The 22,502-nt window shown below is 53.5% G+C and overlaps 1 protein-coding gene across 4 annotated transcripts; it reads right to left on the bottom strand.

The window, feature by feature from the left end:
* Positions 1-4,012: 4,012 nt before the first annotated feature.
* FGF1 (fibroblast growth factor 1) lies at positions 4,013-20,806 on the bottom strand. 4 transcript variants are annotated; one of them, XM_072348338.1, is made up of 4 exons: positions 20,659-20,806; positions 8,005-8,181; positions 5,600-5,703; positions 4,013-5,131 (listed from the first exon to the last, which is right to left on the bottom strand). In XM_072348338.1, the coding sequence occupies exons 2-4, from the start codon at positions 8,171-8,173 to the stop codon at positions 4,937-4,939; spliced, it is 468 nt and encodes a 155-aa protein (XP_072204439.1). In that variant the 5' UTR covers positions 8,174-8,181; positions 20,659-20,806; the 3' UTR covers positions 4,013-4,936. The 4 variants fall into 4 exon arrangements, with proteins under 4 accessions (XP_072204439.1, XP_072204438.1, XP_072204441.1 ...); XM_072348337.1 differs by lacking the exon at positions 20,659-20,806 and adding an exon at positions 19,374-19,613; XM_072348340.1 differs by lacking the exon at positions 20,659-20,806 and adding an exon at positions 19,374-19,472 and having other exon boundaries at positions 4,013-5,128.
* Positions 20,807-22,502: the final 1,696 nt, after the last annotated feature.

The raw sequence follows: 22,502 nt of genomic DNA, 5'->3' as shown, positions 1-22,502 counted from the left end.
CACCTGGAGGACCCCGGGGAGGAGCAGCATGGGGCAGCAAGAGCTGGGCAGTGTACCGTCCCTGCCCTGTGCTCCCCTTCTTGCTTGCACATTTACTACCGCGGTCAATCCCTGTGTGGCCCCACAGTGCTGGGCATGTCCTGGGGGCTCAGCACCCATCCACACCACCTGACTGCTGCCCTTCACACGCCAGCACCCTCACCCACACCCCCAACCCCTTGTGTGCGTCGCTCCCTGCCTCGTGCGCATGGGACAGAGGAAACAAGTGAGGAGCTGCCAGCAGCCTCCATGCACCCGGAACGTTTTCCTAATAACATCCAGATGGATCCACAGAAATTGTTCGCATCTCAGAAGGAAAAAACATACTTCAGCTGCAAGACAAATGAGCTTTGGATGCTTTAGGCAGGGCAGCCCAGAGAAGCCCACTGCTGGCTCTTCCGAGAGACTGTGGGTATGTCTGAAATGCAACATGGGAGTATGTGGGGACGGGGCTGCTCAGCTCTGAGAGTGACCACTGACCTGCCGTGCTGCATGGAGCTTCCTTAGAATCATCCCTGTCCCTGCTGCTCAGCTGTGGGCCCTGCTGCTCCCTGTGCTGGGGAGGTCGAATGGAGAGGTCAGTTCTTACATCTGGATGCAGGTGCCCATGCTCCTTCCCAGCTCCATTTTTCCAAAGGGAGAAAATTGGGTTTGGAAAAAGGGAGAGGAGGCATTCTGCAGTGAAACTGTGGCTTTGGGGTAGTGGGGAGTGGTTTGGGCTCATCCCAAGCATTCCCACAGCTGCAGCTCGTGCCCTTGGTGCAGTCGGGCTCTGAGTGAACTTCAGGGATGCTCTGTGCTGTGGGTGATGAATGCACAGCAGCCCCACTCCGGAAACGGGGCCGGGGAGGATATGAGAGACAGAGGATTCATATCCCGGAAACTCTGCAGTGTAATGGCTCGGGAATTTAGCATGATAAATGTATTTGTCTGCTCTGGTGCAGGCAATCTGCTTAATGTGGGAAGCAGAGTTTCCTGCAGGACCAAGTTAGCGGAGAAGGGAAAAGCCTGAGAGCCAGGAAGGGCCGAGGAGCAGGTAACTGCGATCCGAGGGACCGCCTCCGGCGCTGCGCCGAGTCGAGCTGCAGCTGTCTGGGGGCCCCGGGAGGGGGGTGGGCGGTGAGCAGCGCTCCCTATAGCCGGGACCTGATCAAGAAGCGGAGGTTAGCCGTCTCCCAGAGCCACCGGAACAATTTGCTGTGCGTGTTACCAACAGCCCAGCCTGTGCAAGCCAGTAGGGAGGCCACGGCTGTGCTTTGAGGTGGAGGGTTTGCTGGAACTTTCTCAAGCTCCTGTGAGTTCCTCCACTCATCCTAATGTGACATTCACCATGGAAGTTGCTCCTGTTTAAACAACGGATGGACACAGTATGAGATCCCTGGCCAGAGGGGCAGTGTGTTGGGGCAGACCCCAGCACTGGGAATGGTGATGGGGACAATGGCAATGGCTCCGTGGCTGCAGCCCTCTCCCTGGCCGCCCAGTATCGAGATGTGTGTGTCCTCCAGCAGGCTTTCCAAAATGCCAACCACAGGAAAGCTGCGGAAACCCAAGCTTTCCTTTTGCTTGGATTCCCAGAGTTTAATAATAGATTATTTCAGGCTTCCTTGCTTCAGTTGTTCTGGCTTTTCAGGCTCGGTCTGAGCGCTCTCTCACGGGCAAAGCAGCCCACTGAGTTGAAGGAAAAGGAAGAAGCAGCTTTGTGGGATGAATGTTCTGCGTGTGATCCAAGGCTCCATCCCGGCTCGCAGGAGCCCAGCCTCTCTTTCCCTGCCTGTTCCCCGCGGGGAACTGGATCCTTGGCCGCGTGGGTTCCCCAGCCCATTACTCCCGTTACTCCGGATGGGCGCTGCTGGGGAGCTCCCCACCCCGACACACGAGATGGAAGGGACGGGGCGAGGAGGTGCCCTCAGCGCTGCGCCATGGGGACCGTGTGTCCCTGACGTGCTCTCCCACTCCGTTCGGGGTCCCCACGCGGACGCAGATGTCGGCGCTTTGCCTTTCCAAGCTGGCGAAGCCCGGACGGGCCCCGAGCGGCCCCGATCACCCCCGTGCGGTGCGCGCACAGCGCCTCGGCGCTGCCACCTGCTGGCGGCCGGCGGGAGGACAAGGCGGGGAGAGCGCAGATGGCGGCTCCGGGCGCGAGTAGCTGCGCTGCGTTCGGGATTTCTGCTCTCGTTTAAATCCGCCGGTGGAAGAGAGGCTTCCGAGGGATGGACTTGATCTGTGTTGTCTTTCCAGCAAGAGACCCAGGCTCCGGCTGGGGTTGTACGGGCAGCGCCGGACCGCAACCAGTCCCTGCAACTCGTCCCAGCCTTTACCTTTCATGGGCATTTCCGTGTAATCCACGGAGAACAGATGGGAGCCGTTAGACCCAGATTTACATTCCTTCCTAACAACTGGCAGCGCGTCAGGGAGTTGTTTATTTAATGTAAAGGGTGAGATTTAAAGGGGAAAAAACAAAAGCTGCAGCGCTCCTCGTGCAGCGATGGCTGCGACTTTGGACGCTCCGCTCCCCGGTGCCGGACGGACACGCCGCGGGGCAGAGCCCTGAGCGGAGCGCAGAGCCCCGCACTGCTGCTGCCCTCCTGGGGGCCGAGCGGTGGCACCGGCGCTGCCCCCTCACAGCCGCACACCTCCTGGGGAAGATCTTTAAGCGATACTTTCATTGAGCCTTCCAAGTGTTATTTTTCCGCTCACCTCTCACCCTGAGGACAAAGCTCTCTGAGCACTGTGTGGTTTCCCCGGGTGCCGCCATCCCTCCTTGCTCGTCTGTCTGAATCCATCACTGCGGCCTCCTCGGGAATTATTTTCCAGACAAAGTGTTGACATTTTCCCCCAGTTGGGTGTCAAGTGTGTATCAGAGGTGCTCATTTCTGAGTGCAGAAGTCTAATGAGAGGAATGCTCTGTGGTTAATGAGGTGTTGGGAGGCAGCACAGCTCAACCCATGGTTATATTTTCCAACTTTCCAGTTTAATTAGAAGCCCGGCTCTTCTGTGCATGCACTCGTTCCTTTCTCACTTGAATGACAGTGAAGGGTTTTACAGGGAGATTTGTCACCATGTTTAAGCAAGTTGCTGGTGCTGCTTTCTGTCCACGTCGCTCTGCCCTGTTCCAGCTCACAGCTCTGTGTGCCATCACCAGCGTCACCCACAGCACTTCTGAGTTTGGTACAGAGCCGTGCCTGTGTCATCCTCACATCATCCTCCTGTCCCTGCCCTCCCACTGCCCTATTGCTGGGCTTTTGGCAGACACTCAGGCCCAATGCTGCTAAGTACCAGTTTAAATGTCAGACTTAACAACTCTCATGCACATATAAATTTGTAGGAACAATGAGAGCGGGGATTGCAGGGCCCAGCCCTGCCGCACACCCTGCACAGGGCCCCCTTTATGCCATGCTCGCAGCATGCTGAGCCCTGCCCCCAGCCCCATACAGTGCAGCTGCTCTCACTGAGGTGTAAAGGGCACTCAGGTAGTTGTACCTGTGCACTGCTTGTGATGGGGACACAGCTGACGGATCATTGCTCACTGACCTTTAGTAATCGAGTTGTGTTTGAGGTGGGTTGCACAGGGTGTGCTCTGATGCACAGATCAGACAGTGCTGCAGAATGGACGCAGGTCCTGGGCAGTGCAGGAGCAGCACCCAGCCTGCTTGTAGTGCAGGGGTGTATCCTACAGCTGTGGTTTACTTTCGAGGGGAAGGAGGGGAAGTTGCTTGTGCCGAGTAAACTTTTGCAAGCATTACTTCCCTCTTTCTTCTAATTAAAATGTTTTAATTAGTGTTTGCAGTAGAAGTGTGCCTTTTGGCTTTTGTGGGTTGTAACTGAAAACTGGGAGGTGATGTCTGTGGTTCCTCAAGCTCTATGTGTGCTCACAGTGGGTGCAATAAGACACACCTGATGCTGTGTCCCACTCAACCACTGCGGGAAGCACAGAGAGCTGCAGAGCAGTGCAGTGCTCCCACCAAACACACACTTCTGCAGTTTCCAAGGATTTATTATACAAAAATAAAGGTAAAATAAATGCGATTATCCATTTCTTCTAATCAGAAGAGGAGCGCTTTTCACCACTGACCTAGAATTGTCATTTGAACAGAGGAATGTTTAACACTGTTATGTTATGCTATGGACCAAAATGCCTTTTTCCCTTTGCTGTCCAGTATGGAAAGCCAGGCCTAGCAGGAGGGGCTGTAGGGAAGGAAGCACTGAAAAGAGCATTTGGGAGCCATGCAGCTCCAGCTTTGTGTCCCCAGCCCAGCTGTCACCCAGGAGGAATCTCACTGTGCCCCTCAGCCGTGTGAACTGCAGCACTTCTGCTGCTCCTGTTCTGCTCCAGCATCTCCAGGACAGTGTCAGGGCATTTGGTGCCATGTGCACTTACAAATGGATTGTGGAAGAGACAGATTTACTTAATAAATAAATACAAATAACGTGGCAGATATTAGCATGAGGTACAGCAGTATTCTAAGGAAGGTTAAGATGCTGAGGACTTGGGGCTCCTGGCTGGCATTAGCTTGGCTTAGTATGGTGAAGTTATCTGCAAGCTTTTTGCTGGGCTCTCACTCAGTAACACGAACAACAGCAATGCTGGAAGTTGCTTGAAGGCTTATTGGCAGCAGCGTACTTGGATGGATAAATGGGGTGACACAGAGCACTGGGAGTGCTGGGTTCCAACAGCAGCTGTGCTGGAAACCACACATTCCCGTGCATGGCTGTCTTTGAGGCTCCTCATCACTGCTGCAAAGGGTCGTGCAAGGCTGAGCAGCTCAGGTCCGGTTTGGTTCAAGCCTTTACCTACAGCTTGGGGCACACTTGGCTCTTCATTGGAACACCAGAAAGGGGCAGCAGGGGCGGGTGGCCGGTGCCAGGGCAGGGGTGGCTGTGAGCTGTGGGACAGGGCTCAGTCAGCTGACACTGGCAATGGGAGGAAGAGGATGGCCTTCTGTCCATAGTGAGTCCGCGGCCCCAGCTTGCTGTTCCCATTCTTCTTCAGCCCAACAAACCAGTTCTTGTCCGCATGCTTTTTGGAGATGTATGTGTTGTAATGGTTCTCCTCGAGCCTCTCAAGGAACAGGCACTCCTCACCCGGTAGCTGCTGGAAAAGAGTTGTGGGGGGGTTAGTGAGAGGGGTGTCATGGGGCAGGGTGCGTCTTGGGGGCTGCTGCCCTCTCCCCGTGCCCACCACACAGTACAGTATGGGCTTCTGACTTGGTCCTGACTCACTTGCAGTCCGATGCCCACAGCCCACGAGTATGGGGAGCAAAGCATCTCCTTGGCAAGGCTGAGAAGCCTACCAACAGGGATATGGGATGTGCACTTTGCTATAAATGGATATCAAAGACCTGGATTATTTTTGGTGACTCTGTGTCCTGCAGCTCCTGGGCACCAGATCATAGAATCACAGATCATTAAGGCTGGAAACAACCTCTCAGATCCTCAACCCCAGCCCAGCCCACCAGGCCCACTGACCATGTCCCCCATGCCACATCCCCATGTTCTGGAACTGCCCCAGGGATGGTGGATCCCCACTTGCCAGGCCCCTGTATGGTGTGCTGCAGCTTACCGAGCCATACAGGAGCCCATTGGTGTCCATTGCCAGGTACTGCCCCGACACTGTGCTCTTTATATAGACCTCACCCACGTCTTCCGCACTGAGCTGGAGCTGAACTGGAAGTAAAATTAAAACAACAACAATAGTGTAAAAAGGAAAATAGGGACATGGAAAAAGGGAAAGTGGTGAGAGATAATGGCCCAGGTGCTAGGAAACTGAGCAGGGTGTTTTTGTTTAAGAGTTTAAGAGAAACAGTACAGAGTGTAATAATAACATCTCCTTGTGCCCTCCCCTTCAGAGAAACTCCACAGCCATGTCTGGGGAACCAAAGACCAATTTTTGCCTTATTTTACATCAAAAGGAAGGGCTGACTTTTGGTTAAGATGCTGGAATGGGACACAGGAAATTGGGGTTTTAATTCGGACTCTAATTTGCAAATTTCCTTTGTGGTTTTGACAAGATAGTTAAGGAGTGACGTATGAAGAGGTATTTCAGGACAGACAGACCTCAGGTACTGGTATTGCAGTGCACCATGCCTTGCTGCGTGGCAAGGTCTGTGCCCTGGGGAGCTGGGTCATACACCCAGGTGTTGGATCCTCCTGTAAGCTGCAGAAGGGCAGCAGACAGAGGGAAGGCACTGGTCCTCATCCTGAATAACAGTGCAGACATCCTGCAGATGCCCATGAGCCATGTTCTGTGCCATGCAGCCCATGGACAGAGCAGTGCAGTGGAGCAGCCCTGGGAATGTCTCTCTAGCACTCAGTGCCCAAGGAGTGAAGCACAAGTGAGTGCTTTAACTCAATCTCCTTCCTCCTTTTCTTAATTTACTTAATCCTTAATGGGACACAGAGCATTGTTACCTCTTCCCTGTAAGATAAGGCTGGTTTTGGAGAGGAGCATGGGCTTATTTCCTCCTCAAGCCTCTGAAATGCTCATGTAACATTTTTCACTTCATGCTGAAGGCATGGGGTGCTGAGCAATGCAGTGAAGGACCAGGAATGGAATTAGTGCTGGGTGCAGTGGCCTAGGATAAGTGACTTTTTGTTTCCCATTAGATATCCTCCTTCACTCTGTGCCTAGCACTTGACAAGGCGATGTCAGATAAAAATAAGAGCTTCTCTGGAACAGTGGTGCCAGTGGCAGTGCATGGGCAGGACCCCAGAGTGCAGTGCTTCACGTCCATAGGGGCAGTTCCCACTGGCACACTGCCCTGCACTGGGTTCACTCTGTAAATATTTGCCTGGTCAGATATCCACGTTTACAGGATTGTTTGCAGGGGGTTCCTGGCGGGCAGGGCTTCCCAGCACATGGCCTGGCTGGCGGCCAGTGAGGAGCAAGAGTAGCTGGGGAGGAGATGCTGAATGCAGGGCTCAGGCTGGTGGGGTTGGGAGTGGGCTGGAGGTCCTGAGGATGGAGACTCAGGGCTGTCCCCAGGGCTGCTGGGATGCTGCAAGGAGCAGGGAATGGTGTCTGTACCTAGAATGCTGCTGCTCATTGAAGCATGAGGAAAGACTGAGCTTGGGAAGAAAGCCACATGGGTTCTTAATGGGGAAAAAAAAAGTGTTTTCCTAGAATTTGTGAGGCCAACTTGGCTCCTCTCAGTTCTCCTCCCAAACCAGATTTGAGATCTGGATAACTGCAGATCCCAGTTATATTCCAGTAAGCACCCAGGATATGAAATAACAGGCTATGCTGCTGAGCACCATGAGTGGAGCAGGGCAGAGTCCAGCCCCACTGCCTTGGGCTCCCACTTCCCAAATCCTCTTGAGCACTTTGGAAGTGCAGTGGCCCCCAGAGCTTAAAGCTCCCTAATGGAACCCATCGTACCACTGTGTCATCAGTGTCACACAGCTGCTTTGTGCCTCATGTGGGTGACACAGCTAGGGGAGCTGCTGGGGGCAAGGTGCTGCTGCAGGTGGGTCAGGCCAGCCTTATTCTCGCCTCTTTTGGACTTCTGCATCCTGCAGGAACTTAATTAACCACACAAGAGAAAGGGAAGGTGCTGAAGATGAGAGGATGCTGCATACAAAGCACACAGACACAACACGTTCAGCACACTAAGCCCCAGCACCTGATTCATGTGTAAGAAGCACAGTCGTGCTGCCCAAGGGCATCGCGTGTGCAGTGCCACTGCTGTCTGACCCAGGGACATGCAAAGATGCCATCAAATCAGGTGTGATGGCTGCGTGTTTGTGCAGGGCTGCAGCTCCTCCCCAGTCTTCCAGCTGTCAGCTTGCCTGCATTCTGCAATTAACCCCTCAATTACATCCCTGCAATTGGAACCCCTTCTGGCTGCCCTTCCTGGCTGCACCATTTCCTGCACACCCATATCAGGCTGCTTTCCGCTGGTAAGGCTGACCAAGCAATGCAGGACATGCAAGCAAGCAGGAGAGCCAAGCAGCCCGGCCGGTCCTTACTGTGCTGGTCACTCCGGTCCCGTGTCCCATCCACCTTGCCGTCCGGCAGGATCCGTAGGAAGTGTCCCCCGTTGCTGCAGTACAGGAGTTTGGGCTTCTTGTAGTTGCCCAGCGGCAGGCCGAAGCGCTCGGTCAGGGCAGTGAAGGTGGTTATCTCCCCCTCGGCCATGGCTCAGGCTGTGGGAGATGGGAGGTGTGAGCGGGATGGTGAGCTGCCCGCAGTGCTGTGCTTATAGGGACAGGGAGGGATGGGGCCAAGGCAGGTGAATCACGCAGGTGCTGCTCCCTGCAGTGGGAGGGCTGGGGTCGTCCTGCTGGCAGCAGGGATGCAGTCCCTCTAATTGTATCGCAGTTAGTTCTGTTTTCTTTTTGCTTTCTATTGACGCACAAGCTAAAATTATACTCTGGAAAACATGTTTGGAAACCACCCAATGTCTGATTGGAACCCACAGGAGGAAGCAGCCCAGGTTAATGGTTCTCACCACTATTATACCTTCCTGTCCTGGCTGTGACTAGAATTGCAACACAAGGCAGCACGCTGCATAACAAGCATTGCTTTGTGCCGAGGCGTTCACCTGGCCCAGGCACACACATGCTGAGGATCTAAACACATCTTAGATATTTTGGGAGATAAGTAAGGGCTTAGGGGGCTTCCACTGCTCAGGCCTTGAGGGGGAGATTTACCCACAGTGATCAGCTGTGTGTGGAAAAAGGGGACTGAATCCAGACCATATCACAGTTGTGCAGCTTTACCTCCCAGCTGTAACAGAAAGACAAGAGCCCGGCACTGAGGCTGCACTTAAACCACCATGAAAATTCTGCCTCTCATAGGCAACACTCTTTGGGCTTGTAGAGAAGTGGGTTTATGGGGCACAGGGTGAACCTAGTAATGTCTGGTAAGTCAGAAAGTGACTTTAAGAGTTATTTGTTCCCATAACTATACTATGGGGTGACACAGTCACTATTTATGTGTATCTAAAGATTGTGAAAACATCAGTTGAGCACTGAGTTGCATTACAGCTGCATTAGGGTTGAACTGGTGCCAGGTTGGTTCTTAGAAACAACTTCTCCTCCAAAGAGCAGCCAGGAGAAACTATTCCTCCAAGTGGATCCCCAAAGCACACAGAAGATAAAAATACATGGAAGTGCCAATTTTTGTTGTTAAGTTTTGATCACTGAGGACTGAAACCATGGAAATAAGGCTTCACTGCTGTTGTTGAAAACATGCCCAACCATTCCAACCCCCCTCCAGTCAGTTCCCAGGCTTCATCCCTTTCTTTCAGATGTACCCCAATATAGTCTAATAGCAGAAATGCTGAGTCACAGCCTGCAGCAGTGATGGAGCACCTGCTGGGAAGGCAGGGCCAACCCAGGGAAGCTCAGGTGCATGCAGTGTACCTGCATGATGGAAGGGCTGGAGCCAGGATCCACCCCTTCCCAGACCTCATTTAAGGGTTGGCAGTGGAGGTGAGGGCATCTCACTGGAGGTTCCTGCCTACTGGAGGCCTTCTAAGGGTAAGCAGGTTTTCTTCTTTTGTTTCTGTGCCCATGACTGTTGCACTTGGGTAAATCCTTGGTTGCTACAGCCCGGGTTCTTGCTGTTCTGCTGTCACTGCTGTTTTCTATTGTATTGCAAGCGTCTATCAAAACAGCAAGAGATATCTGAGGAGAAATGAAGAAGCACTCTCTTCCCTTGAGGCTGAGTTGTGTCTGGCAGTGCCCCCATCCTGGGCAGCGCTTGAAGTGGTGCTGCAGGTGGGGCTGAGATTGCTCTGGCTGCTGTGGGCTCAGAAGGCAGGTCCTGGCTGTGTGATGCTTTAAACATTTCACCGCTGCCCTCTCTGCAGAATTGTGCTTATTGTGCTTCCAGCATCGGGTTGGCTGGAACAGTGCCCAGGGAGCAGCACTGCACCAGAGATGAGGTTCCCCAGCTGGTGCCTGCTTAGCTCTGAGATCTGGCTTCCAGCCAGTTCCTCTCTCACTGCCTGTAGCCCTGAACCTGCTCCAGACCCATTTCAATCTCAGAGCATTAACCTTTCTCTGAGGGACCCAGCCCAACTTTCACACCCATCTCCACTGGTTCATACTTGACTTGTAGTGGTTCAACTCCACACCAGCTACTGGGCTTTCCCTGGGCAGCAGACTGCTTGTCACCTGATGAGCTAGGCAGGCTGCAGTGCTTTGCTGAGCATTAATCAAGACCAGCAGTGTTGTGCAATTTCCAGTAAATTACTCTTTCCTTTAACTCTGCTCAGAGAATGAAAGGCACCGGATGCCTCCTGGCAGGTGATGGAGGGAGCAGAGGAGCCCACCCTGCAGCCATGGGCTCTGTGCAGGGTCCCAGCACCACAGCTGACATGGGTGAGGTGCAGATTGGGGTGCGTTCCTTCTTCACTTGCAGGTCTGCACAGCCAGGGGTGTCTATGGATAGCTTTAACAGAGCAGCTCTGCTGGAAACATTGCCTTCACTTTCACGTATTTCCTTTAAAGTCTTTAGGTTTTGGTTTTTGTTTTTTTTTTTCCCCTATTTTTAGGAGGCTCTCAGAGCTCGCCAGCTGCCTTTGACTCCACAAGAAAAGCTGAATGAACACAATTTTCCACTCCTATTGTCTCTCCTTGCTAAATACTGCTGCTGTTCTCAGCCTTTTATGACTGTGCAGCTGGTATTCCACACACAGTACAGCTCCTGGCCCTACTATTACACTTTTGGCAAAAAACCATCAGGTTTTTATAGAAATAAGAGTGCAAGAGAGAACCTGAACCTAAGTTAATGCTAGGGGTCTTATTCTGGGGGGGTAGAAGCCCAGTAAAATGGCTGGGCTCCGAGACTTCTGAGCTACTGCACAGCATACACACTGTTTTCCTGTCTGCCTCTTTATGTCCTCACCACTCCTTTCCCTTTAGACCCTTTCTGACCTCTTTGAATGGATCTGATCTTTGTAGGTTGCTGTTCTGCTGTTACATGTGAGGCCCTGTGGATACAACAGTTATAACATTCTAGAAGAACTTTTGGCTCTGGCTTTCCTCTGTTCATTGCCCTGCTGGGTTCCTGCTGCCCTGGGGCTGACAAGTATGGCTTCAGGGAATTGGTGGGGGGGTCCCAGAGCAGCTGGAGCATGCAGAGGGAAAAGTGCTTGGATAAAATGGGGATTTTATTCATTATAAGTATTGGAGATTGACTGTGTGGGATGAATTTCCTCACCCCAAATAAGAGGCTGTGATGGATGCAGGCAGGATCAGAGCTCAGCAGAGGCTTCCTTGTGCATGGGTGGCCCTGGGACCTGCAGCACGATGGAGATGGGGTGTTAGTTGGACTCAGTTGTCTTTGGGGTCTTTTCCAACCTTTGTAATTCTGCAATCCTATTCCTACATCACCTAGAGAGAAGAGGAGCCCTTGGGTAACATTTGCATGTCCTGGAGACAGAAGTGTGCCTATAGCTGAGTTCTGATCAAGCCACATTAGGTTTCTGGGACTCAGTACATCTCAGCAAAGCAGTGGCATCTGTGGGGAGACAGGAAAACTAAGTGATGTTCTGCTTTCTAATTGCCTGCCTGCCTATTCTACCTCCCTGCCCACACCTTCCTGCAATCTGGTGATTAAGTTAATTACAGCTGCAGCTCCTGGAGCTGGCCCAGCCCGGGAGGAGGAGCAGTGCCAGGAGGGTCTTGCTCCCTGCAGCCTGCCTGGGCTCGGACCAGGAACATGGACGTGGCTGTGAGCAGTGCTGGCTGTAGATGCAGATCCCATTGTCTCATGTGTGGGATTCAATTGTTAATCCCAGTGCACACCAGATGTGTGGGACCCGTTGTGTGGAAAGTATACTTTGGACAGAGAAGCATGAGGGCTCAGTTTCTCCAGCAAAGGGCAATGGGAGAGAAGTTTTGCACACAGAGCATCGAAGGAGGCAAGTATAAAGGATAATGGAGTGCTCTACTGTGGGAAGGGGCAGTGTTGAGGGAGGAAGGGACTCCTCTTCTGGCAGGTCCCTGTAGCTGAGCTACAGTGCTCACTTTACAACATAGGTGCTCAGTGTTCTAAAGCAGCACTCACTTGCAGTGGTTTTTAAGAAGCCCCTGGAGCTGACAGCTGGGTTGCATGCCCCTCTCCCTGCTGTGGGTCTGGGTGTGCTCTGCTTCCTAGAGAAAGCAGCAGAGGCCTGCAGGGCTGCTGCAGAGCAGGATGGGTGGTGCAGGAGGGAGGACAGCTGTGGTCCTGGAGTGCTGGAGGTGAGGCTGGGTGATGCTGCCCAGCTCACAAATGTCACTGCTCCCCCTGCCACCCACTGCTGCTGTCCCTATGAAATGTCAGACCGCAGAGCTGGGAGTGCTGAGGTTGTCTGGTCTCAGGTGTGGCTGCCCCATGGCTGTTGGCTCCCACCCCACACACCCGCAGACAGACAGCAGTGCCAGCCCTGGGCAGGCTGCTCATGGCTTCTTTCTGCTGCTCTGCTTATGCTTTCCTTTTCCTTTATGTTTTCCTCCAGCCCTTCTACATCTTGCTCTTGCATCCCAGCTCTACCCAGGAAAGCTGTTTGCCTGACACCAAATGACAGATTCTCACCCCCAGATCTTGCACTATACTATGCCCTTGTGCCAAGGGATGATGTGGCTCTCCTCTTGTATGCTGTGGGCCCCACCCCAAGCAATGCCTCCCTGATTCCAGGTAAGAGCCTTGTTGATGGTTGATGCCCCCTCCATCACCCTGCTGTTGGCTGCCAGCCATACCAAGCTCTCATCACCCACGTGAGTCCAGAACATTGGCATGCTGCTGCTAATGAGGCGTGGGGCTTAAGTGAGGAGTGAACAGCAGGAATTTGCCTACATTGTCAGATGGGATGCTTCCTTCAGCTGCCCCTGTGAAGAGCAGCACAGCTCAACCAAGGGTTGGCTCTGGCTTCAAAATGGGGATTTGAGTTTGGGTTCAGACTTGCAGCGTGTCCTTCGCCAGAGAAACGAAGGATGCCTGGAACTGAAGGTTTCATCTCCACGCCAAGTGAAACTCCACATCCATACCCGTGGTTAACCATCAGTAGACACATCATCACTTAGAAATCAAGCCTCAGTCTGTGCTGTTCCAAGGAAAATCACTTGGTCTCTGGGTTCACCATAAGCTCAGCAGTGATTTACTACCCAAAAAAAAAAAAAAGCAAGGGGAGTTAATTATCTGCACTTCAAACTCATTGTCTGATGGCAACATGGCTTGTCAAGTTCTGAGGAAAAGCTGCCTGGAAGAGTTCTGCTCAGAGTTCTGCTGCTTAACATCTTTAACTGTAGCACTGAGTAGCTATGGGTGCACAAGTAAACAGCTTGGGCTGTGTTTTGCCATGAATGCTGTTGCTCAGTAACTTAATAGTGCAACAATTGCTTGAGATAATGATTGCTATTACTGGGAAAATCCTCCAATAAATAATAATTTTCTTATCTGCATGACCTGAGGGCTGGAGAAACGCCGTACTGTGTGAAACCACAGGGCATGAGAACATGCAAGGAGTGATCCAAAGGAAAGATCCTTCTGCTCTGTTGGAGCAAGGCAGGCTCAGAGCCAAACCTTTATACACATAGCTGAGAGGCTCTACAGAAAAATCCTAACAGATTAATTAGTGGGGGATGATGAGCCACTGCATTTTGCTGGTGAGTAGGCACTTCTGTGTATTTTTTTTTGCTGTTGTAGAGCAAGACGTAGGCATGATGGGGATGGGTCAGTGGTTGGACTTGGATAATCTCAGAGGTCTTTTCCAACCTGAATGATTCTATGTTATGTTGCTTCTTTGGCATGCAGACTTTGGGCAACATTTTGGGGGCTCTCAGTTCAGAACAGCTCACTGGGTCCCCAGGTGTCCATGTGCCACCCTCACTTTCAGTCAGAGGAGCACAGCTGACACATGGGTTAACCTTGGCAGAAGCCCCAGACAGCAGCATGTGAGGCACCTGTGAATGGAAGAGCTGAGCATCAGTCTGTCCCCATGAGACATCTGCATGGCTGGTGATGACCGCAGCTCCAAGGAAAACAGCCCTGCCACAGAACTGCTGCTCTCCCTAGCCCAGCATGGAGACAGCTGGTGGTTTTCAACAGCCCGTCTGCCCTGTCTGATCCCTGCAAACACCAGCAGCCACCAACAGCACAGCACAGGAGAGACAGCTGCAATTATAAACATCTGATGGAACCAAGTGCTTCGTGGAGCGCTGCCACCAGGTGCCACCCACACGGGCTATTTGCAGCCTGGCATGGCTGGAGGGTGCAGAGACGTCTGTAGGCTGGTGGTGGCCTGGCTCTGGAACACCTGCATGAGGTGAGGGGACACCATGGGGCTCTGCTGGCCCCCGGATGTGACCCAGTATAGCTGCAGTGGTGGCAGAAGGTGGGGACATCCCAGATCCTTAAACACACTGAACTGAGCCAAAAACAAACAAACAAACAAAAACCAACACCCCCCAAAAAAAAACAAAACCCAAAAGCAACATTAATCCTCCAGAAATTTAAAAACCATTTGTATGTGGCCTTCCCCTTTGAAACCTGCCTGGCCTGGGACACAAGCAACCCCTTATCTACAAAGCTTTTGGCACAGGAAAAGGGCTCATCCAAGCAACGCCAGCCCCAAACTGCCCAATGCTGCCTGCCCTGTGCCCACATGTAGCCCGACAGCTGTAGTTCCCCAGCATGAAAGCCACTACCTGCAGCACTGACCCCACAGTGCCCCCCTGCCCTCCCCCCCAGCTCCATTCAGAACTTAAATATAAAGGGAGATGGAAATCCCAATGAAAAACATACCCATCTGAGTGCTCCTGTCTGCAATGCACACTGCTATGAGCAAACAGCAGTGCAGAGATCACCCAGTGCAGTGCAGGCTGTGAGTTGTGGTGGTGAAGATCTCCCCCTCCTGTTCACCCAGAGTGTGGAGCTGGGATCGAAGAGGGAAATGCTGGGCTTGGGGCTGTTGCCCTGTGCTCACCCCAACCTCAGGTGGCTGAGCCTGGGGGTGCTGTGGGGCTGGGGTCAGTGCTGGAGCACCGCACACCTGGTGTGGAAATAGAAGCTGAGGCAGAAAGAAGGGCGCTGCAGGGACTCACCCGGAGGTGGGACCATCAGCCTGCTAATGCCAGAGGCGTGGGAAGAAAAGTCCCAAGGTTAAGGCTGACGCCCAGATTTCTCCTCTCGGAGCACGGCTCTAAATTAAGAAGTAGGAACAAACGTTCTGAGCACAAGAACACTGTGAGTCACGCACAGCCCTGTGTCTAGACTGCTGTGGGCAAAGAGCAAACCTTATTGAGGACAACACCACACCAGAATGAGTCTGAGGAGACCAAGGGGTTGGAGATGTCACCCTGCAGGCCAGCGGGCAACCCCACTCCTGCAGCAGTCCTGAAGGGAAAAGCATAGTGCTGTCTTGTTACAGGGACCACAGCCAGAAAATTGCCATTTTATGGTTGGTTTAACCTGCAGCCACCTGCTAGCAGCACCTCCCCACCCTGGGGAAGGGCTGAGCTAATGGGAAGGTGAGGAACATCCTGGGAGGAGCAGTTCAAAGTGCTTCTGTGCCTTCTCCTGCCTGTGTTCTGCAACAGAGCTGCATGAAGGGAAGGGCTTTCTGCTGTCTTGCTCTCTCCCCCTATGTATTGATGGGTTTCCTTTCATGCCTCTCAGTTTTCCTGCTTTCTTCCATGACTGTGTGCCACCGTGTGTCTGTAACAGGCAACTTTAATCTCCTCTGTTCTCTCACTTTATCTGTGCCCCTGCTGGTACCGCTCTGCTAGGTGCAGTTTCTCAGGGTGATCTCATTCCTCTTTAGGTGCCTCTGTGTCATCCTGGGGAGGGCTCAGGCCTGATCAGTTTGGGAAAGAAGAAACAGAATGGAGAGGGGCTGTGCTGAATGCCCAGGCCTGAAAATCCAGACAATTATCTGCCTGTTTGCCCATTTGAGAAGCTGTGGAAACAAACCATTCTGTTATATGAGCTGTAGGAAAGAGATGGGCCTGGCGCTAACTGCACATCCAGAGCTCTCTGCACACTGCAGACAGTGCCCACAGCCTGCAGTCATCCCGCTGTCCTGCACCAGGGCAATGCTCTGCAGGGCTGCAGGATCTGCTGCTGTCTGCCCCCACAGCATTAGCAGAGGGGACACTGATGTTGGATGCAAGGTAAATAGTACTGACTGCTCTTGCTGGGGAATACTGAGTCAGGCTGCTCTCTTGTTTAACAAGTGGAGAGGAAGGGAGGATTATTGCATTCACTCAGGCCATGCTGCACACTGGGACAGAGATAATGTGACAAAGCAGCAGTGCCTCTCTCTCTTGCTGAACTGGTTTTCAGCAAATTCTTCTGCAAACAGATTTCTATTGTGAGTGGCTTAAAAAGCAGAGCCAGCCAGGCCTCTAGCACAGGCAATAATCAACAACGTGCAGTTGCACAAAATGAATGTGGGATTTCTAAAGCTGCCCCAGCCCTGAGCATTAGCAGCCCTAGTGCTGTGCCAGAGGGCAGTGCCAGCTGTGCCCGTCCTCTCTGCTCTCTCAGGCAGGTGCTGCAGGACACAACACAAGTGTTTGCCTGCCCTGTACCCAGAACTGGGCTGGGGTTTCTCTGTCGATCAGTGCCCCAGGACACATCAGTCCTCAGTGCATTTCAGGTGCATTGAGCTCCTGTGAAGGACCTGGGATCTGCAGATGGAAGGAAACTCCCATGCTTCGAGCCCTGCAGGTCTGTCAGAGCACTCAGGCACTGCTAGCATCCTGCTTGTGGAAACCAGCCAAGGCTTTACCCAGTTCTTTCAGGCTGCAGGCTGGTGGAGGTCTGACCAATGGCTAAGGACCATCTTTTGGGTTGATCTCTGGCTAAAGACCATCTTTCTCCACTGTTCTTTGCAACCTCTTATTTCTGAGCCCTCATTCGGAGAGGCATCTGTTCATCTCATCTAAACCCCTGCCATTCTGGGGGTCATGAAATTATTAAAAGGGGATTGTTTAATGCAGGAGGCAAATTTTCTTGCATTTTTGCAGTAGTGCTCCTGGGGTTGCAGAGAGGAAGGAGCACCACTGCAGCAGGTGGCACTGGAGTGAGGCAGAGGTGCACCATGGCAGCTTTGCAGTGGAGCTGGTGGCATCTGCTGCCACTGCAGTGGGAGGTGGCACCTGGCACATGGAAAGGGCCTGAGGAGCTCATGGCCCTGCTGAGGCACAGCCCAGGATGCACAGGCAGCAGGAGCTGGGATTGACGTCAGCACACACCAACAGTTATTGCCCCAAGGCAGTAAAAGTTGGTGATGACCTCCTCATTGAAAAGCTGCAATTTTCTCTAATGAATCTCCTAAAATGAGGCTTATTTCCTGCAGAAATGTGCCTGTTTTTGGTTCCGGATTGCAGTGTCTCTTGAAAATCCTTTTTCCTGCCTCCTCCCATGTAGTGTCATGGACTTCTTGAGAAATGAATGGAAGCATTTCCATTTGGTTACCCAACCATGGCACTAAGGGCCTCGCACAGCCCTGGAAATGGAGCTGAAAGGGGACTGCTTCCTGCAGGAAGCCGGAACGCTGCTTCTGCCACGAACTCTGGAACTTTCCCTGGGATGGGTGCACACAGTCTGTGCATGGGAGTAGAAAATGCAGATGTGCACCAGCAGCACTGCTGGGGCTGCACAGAGAAATGACTGCTCCAGGTGACTGCTCTGTGTCACAGCTCTTCCAGGAGGAAAATCCCCATCTTTCTTACTGAGGAAAGAAAAGGGTCTTTCTAATGGCTAAGCTCTTTCATTTATTATTAGTAGTATTATTTTCAAGTTCTGACTTGGCATCAGAAGAGAAAGCAAATATTTAGAAGGACCAGATTTGATCTGCTCTATGAATGCATCATCAGAAGTACACTGAAACAAGAGGAGGCTGACTGAGATGAACCTGCAGGGGCTGCTATCCCTATGGCTGGCACTGTGAACTGTAACTGCTGCCCACACCAGAAAACACATCCCCAGCTCCGATTGCCCTGCCTGGGTGCATTGGGTGCTGTGCAGCTCCTTCATGCTCCCCCTGCCATGCTGCTCCCCGCTATGTCTGTGAGCATTTTAGCTTGCTCATGCCAGTTGGCACAGAGGAAAATTCACACAAAGCAAGCACAGGAAGAGCTGAGCACCAGCACTGCTGCGGTGGGGATGCAGCCCCAGGGCTGGGGAGGCAGCGGCAGCAGCAGAGCCGCATTGCTGCTGGGGAAACAGCACAGAAGGTGCCGCTGTGGCCAGCTGCGTGATGAGCTGCTGGGATGGGGGGAAGATCGAGGTCTTGGGAGTGGGAGGGAGGCCAGAGTCATTCGGAGAGCTTGGGAGGGGGAGGCTCTCCCCTGGGCAGGGTGGAGCTGGAAGGGGAGGTTATCCAAAGGGCTGGGGCTGGCTGAGGCCTCCCTGGACCCGAACTGCGGTCAGCCCCAACTCAAGTCTGTTCTGCACACCAAGCAGTGGCCGGAGGGAGCTGTGCTGACCCCATTTCACAGCGAGAACACTCAGGCACTGTCCTGCTTATCACTGCCAAGCCAAGCACAGCAACTGGGAACCAACTGAAGTCCAGACTCATGTTTGTGTGTGCAGAGCTTCCCTGCAGCTCAGGTGGTTGCTGTTGGGTCATGAGGGGCCTGAGTCCCACTGCCACCCATCACTGTGTCACCAACAGCATGTGGGGCAATGGGACCTGGGGCTCTGCCCAGGACATTTCTATTGAGGAAATTATTATTAATAATTATTATAATTAATAATAAACATTTTCCAGCAACACGTTGCTGAAACAGGTTTCCTATTTTGAATGGCCCTAATTTAGGTATTGCAAAATAAAACATGTAAAAAATTTGGATTCAAATTCAGATACAATTTTCTAGCCACAGCTTCCAGTTCATTTGCAGTCATTTTGAAACTGCAATGAGATTCATGTTGTTTTGAACCCCTCCATTCTCCCAGTGGCAGCAGCCCAATGGCACCTGCAATAGGTTTGCGGTTTTGGGGGGGTTTGGCCCCTAATGTCTCTGCAGAAGAAACCTGCCCCCTTCTCCCCACTCCTGGCCCATGTGTGCCCTCGTGGAGCCCCCTCAGGCCCTGCTCCAGTCCTCATATCCCACGGGGCAGTGAGCATCAGGTGGGGAACCCCAGGTAGGAGCATACTGGGCAGCACGTGAGCACCCGGGCCCCTCCCGGTCCCTCCGTACCGCGCCCGTGGCTTCGGGGGATGCTTCTGGGTGCTGCCCGGTGAGATGGCGAAGGGAGGAGGACGAGAATGTAGATGGGATGGGATGGGGATGGGATGGGGATGGGGATGGGATGCTCCCTGCCCACCACCCCGCCCGCAGCCCGAGACGGCCGCATCCCCTCCCGGGGCCGCACGCTGCATCCCGGGTAAACGTACCGCCCGCACGGTCCCGCGGAGGAGCTGCCGCCGGGCTGAGCCTTTGGCTGGTGTCGGAACGAAGGGGAGACAGGGGAAAAAATAGGGGGGGGGGGGGGGGGGGGGGGAGAGCAAAAAAAAAAAAAAAATCAGAAAAAAAACCCTCTGCCGAGCCTATTGGAGAGGAGCTGCGGTGGGAGGGACGGACCGCACGGCCGTGTCGGGCTCTGCGGGCCCTGCTGCTACTGCCGCCCCGCCCCGGGGCTGAGCCCGGCGGGCACGCGGGGGGCACACGGAGGGCAGGCAGCTCCGGTCCGGCTGCTGCTGCTTGCTGCGAACCTCCCGTGGCCGAGGAGACCAAAGCAGATCGGGGCTTTCAAGGCTTTTCGGTGGTGGGATATGAGCCCGAGGGAGCCGCGCCCGATGCGGGCTTTGTGCGTGGCTGCTGCGGGCAAAGGAGAGAGCGCAGAGCTTGGCCCGCTGCCCCACTGCTGTTGGAGCGTCGTTCAGCTGCGGGTATCTCGGGCTCAGGGCTGTGTCACACGGCGTCCGCGCGTTTGTGCAGCAGATCCGCATCTGAAGCGGCCTGAGCGGAGCCCGGGAGGTTGGTCTCAAAGACGCCGCAGTTGGCAGCAGGTGGAGGGACCGGCAGTGCCCTGATCCGGCCCGGGCCCCGCGCAGCCCCCCGACTCGGGCATGGCCACGGCAGTGCTGCTCCTGCTCGTGGCGAGGGGAAGGAGCCCTCACCTCGCTGCCCCAATGACTCTGCTGCGCGAGTGCCGCAAATAATGCGTGTTTCTTGGACTTGCTTAGAGGTACAGTAAGCAACTGCAGAGCTGCTTTCTGCCGCGCGGAAGCAGGAGGGTTCTGTGCAGCACTCCCAGACCAAGAGCGAGCAGCAGTGGCAAAGCTTTCTGCAAGACTGCTGTCAAAGGAGCCTCCTGAGATACCCCAGATCCGGGGTGGGGGCTCATTGCTCACCTCGCAGCTGCATTGCTGAGCACAGAAATGTCTCCTACCTCCTTCCCTGTCCCTCGGTCCCTGAGTCCAGAAAGAAGAAAATGAATCCCCAAGCATTCCCCTGGCTGTGCACGCCTGACTGAACCCACACAATTTCTGGGAGCCACAAAAGCCCATTGCAGACCATTTTCAGAGAGGCTGCAATGCCTGTGGTGAGGCTGTGTGCCTGCAGGGGCCATACCCCATGTGCACTGCTGGGTCAGGGTGTGCAAGTGCTGTGCTGGTCATCCTGCCCCTCACCCCTCTGCCTGCAGCCATGCCTGCACACCCATGCTCACACACTCACAGCAGCTTGCAGGAAGGGCTCCAAGGAGAAGAGGTGTCCTCAGACAGGCACCATCATTGGGGTGCTGATGCTTTCCAGGAAAGATCCAGCTGTATCCGGCATGTGTTGGGCTGGGATGGCGCTGCTGTCTCTGGAGCTGCTGCACTGCACCCACATAGGACAAAGAAGTATGGATAATCCTTTGCCTTGCTATTTTTTCCCTCTCATGTGATCCTGTTTTTGGACTGCTATTTTGGGGCTGGCCTCCAGCCCAGGTGAAAGACAAGGATTGAATCCAGACTCCCACCCCGTGCCCAATGCAAGCCAGGGCCACTGCCTGCTCCCCTGGGTGCTGGTTTGGGTCCTGTGCTTGCTCCCCTCTACATCTCTTGCTGCAAAGCCTTTTTTGTCCCCAGGCCTCTTGGATTGATGGCAAACAGGCTGCAGTGGGTGTGCGGTGCCCAGTGGCCCCATCCCACAGCCCCCCCTGCGGGCTCAGATTGGGATTCATTGCAGCACCAGAGCTGCAGTCTCCCCAGCACCGTTAGACCTTTTTCTGCCCATTTTCCCTGCAGATGCAGCCTGCCAGGATGCTGACAGGAGATAGGCTGGAAAAAAAGAGGAAAAAAAAAAAAGCTGGCAGCTTGCAGCAGCCTTGACATAAACAGATGCCAGGCCCAACACTGCGTGCTGCTCCTCATCCCCCTAGTGTGGGCTGTGGACACCTCACTGTGTCTGGAGGGCGGCTGGGAGGGGCACGGCCAGGGGCAGGGGCAGGTGGGATTTCCTACATCTTGGGTGAAGCCAGACCCACTCACGGCCCATCTGTGCCACGGGGCCTCCTCTGTCCTTGGGGACATCCTAAGACCATGGCACCAGCAGGGATATTGCTGTGCTTGTCCCAGCTGCGTCTTTCAGCCCTCCAGATGGAAGTCCAATGGTGGCAGCCAGGAGCCATGTCTCTTTCCCTGCCATTATCACAGGGAGTGCTGGGAGGAGTGATGCTGTTGTGGCATATTGGGTCACATAAGCTGTGTGTTTGCATAAAGAAAACTCACAAAAAGTTCCTATGCTGAAATTCCAGAGGTACCCAAGCAACGGGGATGATCTCTTCACTTAGTGCAAAGCCAGCATAGGGCAGGGATAAGAGGGAACAGGCTTCTTGCAGCTGGGAGGGCATGTGTACACAGCCACACCTTTACCCCAATGGAACCTGAATTTCCTTCTGCATAGAAACTCTCCCAGCACGGCTGAGATGAAGCAGATTCAGCTGCCAGCACCCAGTTGCTGAGCAGCAGGCAGGCAGTGCGTGACAGCAGGGGTGTGGGAAGGACAGGACCAATGATGGGAAACTTCAGCTGGAGGTGTGCCCCGGTTTGCAGTGAAAGGGGTCATCTCAGGTGCATGTGAGATAACTGAACATTTCAGGTCTGAAAAGCTGGGTTTTTATCAGGCTGTTTTGCAACCTTTAGCCAGCACATGAAATTCTTTCCTTTTTCCCCCCTGTTTCCCATTAATCATTTTGGTACAAAGTAAGGAATTCTTCTCTGGCACTCTGCTGTTCTCTTATGGGGGAGCTATTGAAATTGTACTGCATTGAACAGTGCTGGGATAAGAGCTTCTCTTTTGTGCTGCCTGATCACAATGTCTTGTAATCACAATGTATAACCCAAAGCTGCTATGAATGTGGCTGTCTTCTTTGGAGCAATTGCAAGATGGGGGGCTCCAGAGCATAACAATCACTTGATAAAGGTAATGGAGAGCTTAGAAAAGGGAAAGATGGATAAGATGACTAAGGAGGGAACTACTGGGGGCAAGAAATAAGGGGCAGAGGAATGCAGACAGAGCTGTTTGCCATGTTTAGG

Source organism: Excalfactoria chinensis, chromosome 13, assembly GCF_039878825.1.
Source record: "Excalfactoria chinensis isolate bCotChi1 chromosome 13, bCotChi1.hap2, whole genome shotgun sequence".
NCBI classification, from domain to species: domain Eukaryota; kingdom Metazoa; phylum Chordata; class Aves; order Galliformes; family Phasianidae; genus Excalfactoria; species Excalfactoria chinensis.
Note: the sequence above shows the minus strand (reverse complement) of the source record. Positions and strands in the feature narration are given on the sequence as shown.

Bases quoted from the DNA above. Each gene is read 5' to 3' on its own strand.
- FGF1 (XM_072348338.1), bottom strand. From the start codon at position 8,173: ATGGCCGAGGGGGAGATAACCACCTTCACTGCCCTGACCGAGCGCTTC. The intron at 5,704-8,004 runs GTAAGGACCGGC...TTTTACTTCCAG, and splicing joins GGACCGGAGTGACCAGCACA to TTCAGCTCCAGCTCAGTGCG. The intron at 5,132-5,599 runs GTAAGCTGCAGC...ACTCTTTTCCAG, and splicing joins ATGGGCTCCTGTATGGCTCG to CAGCTACCGGGTGAGGAGTG.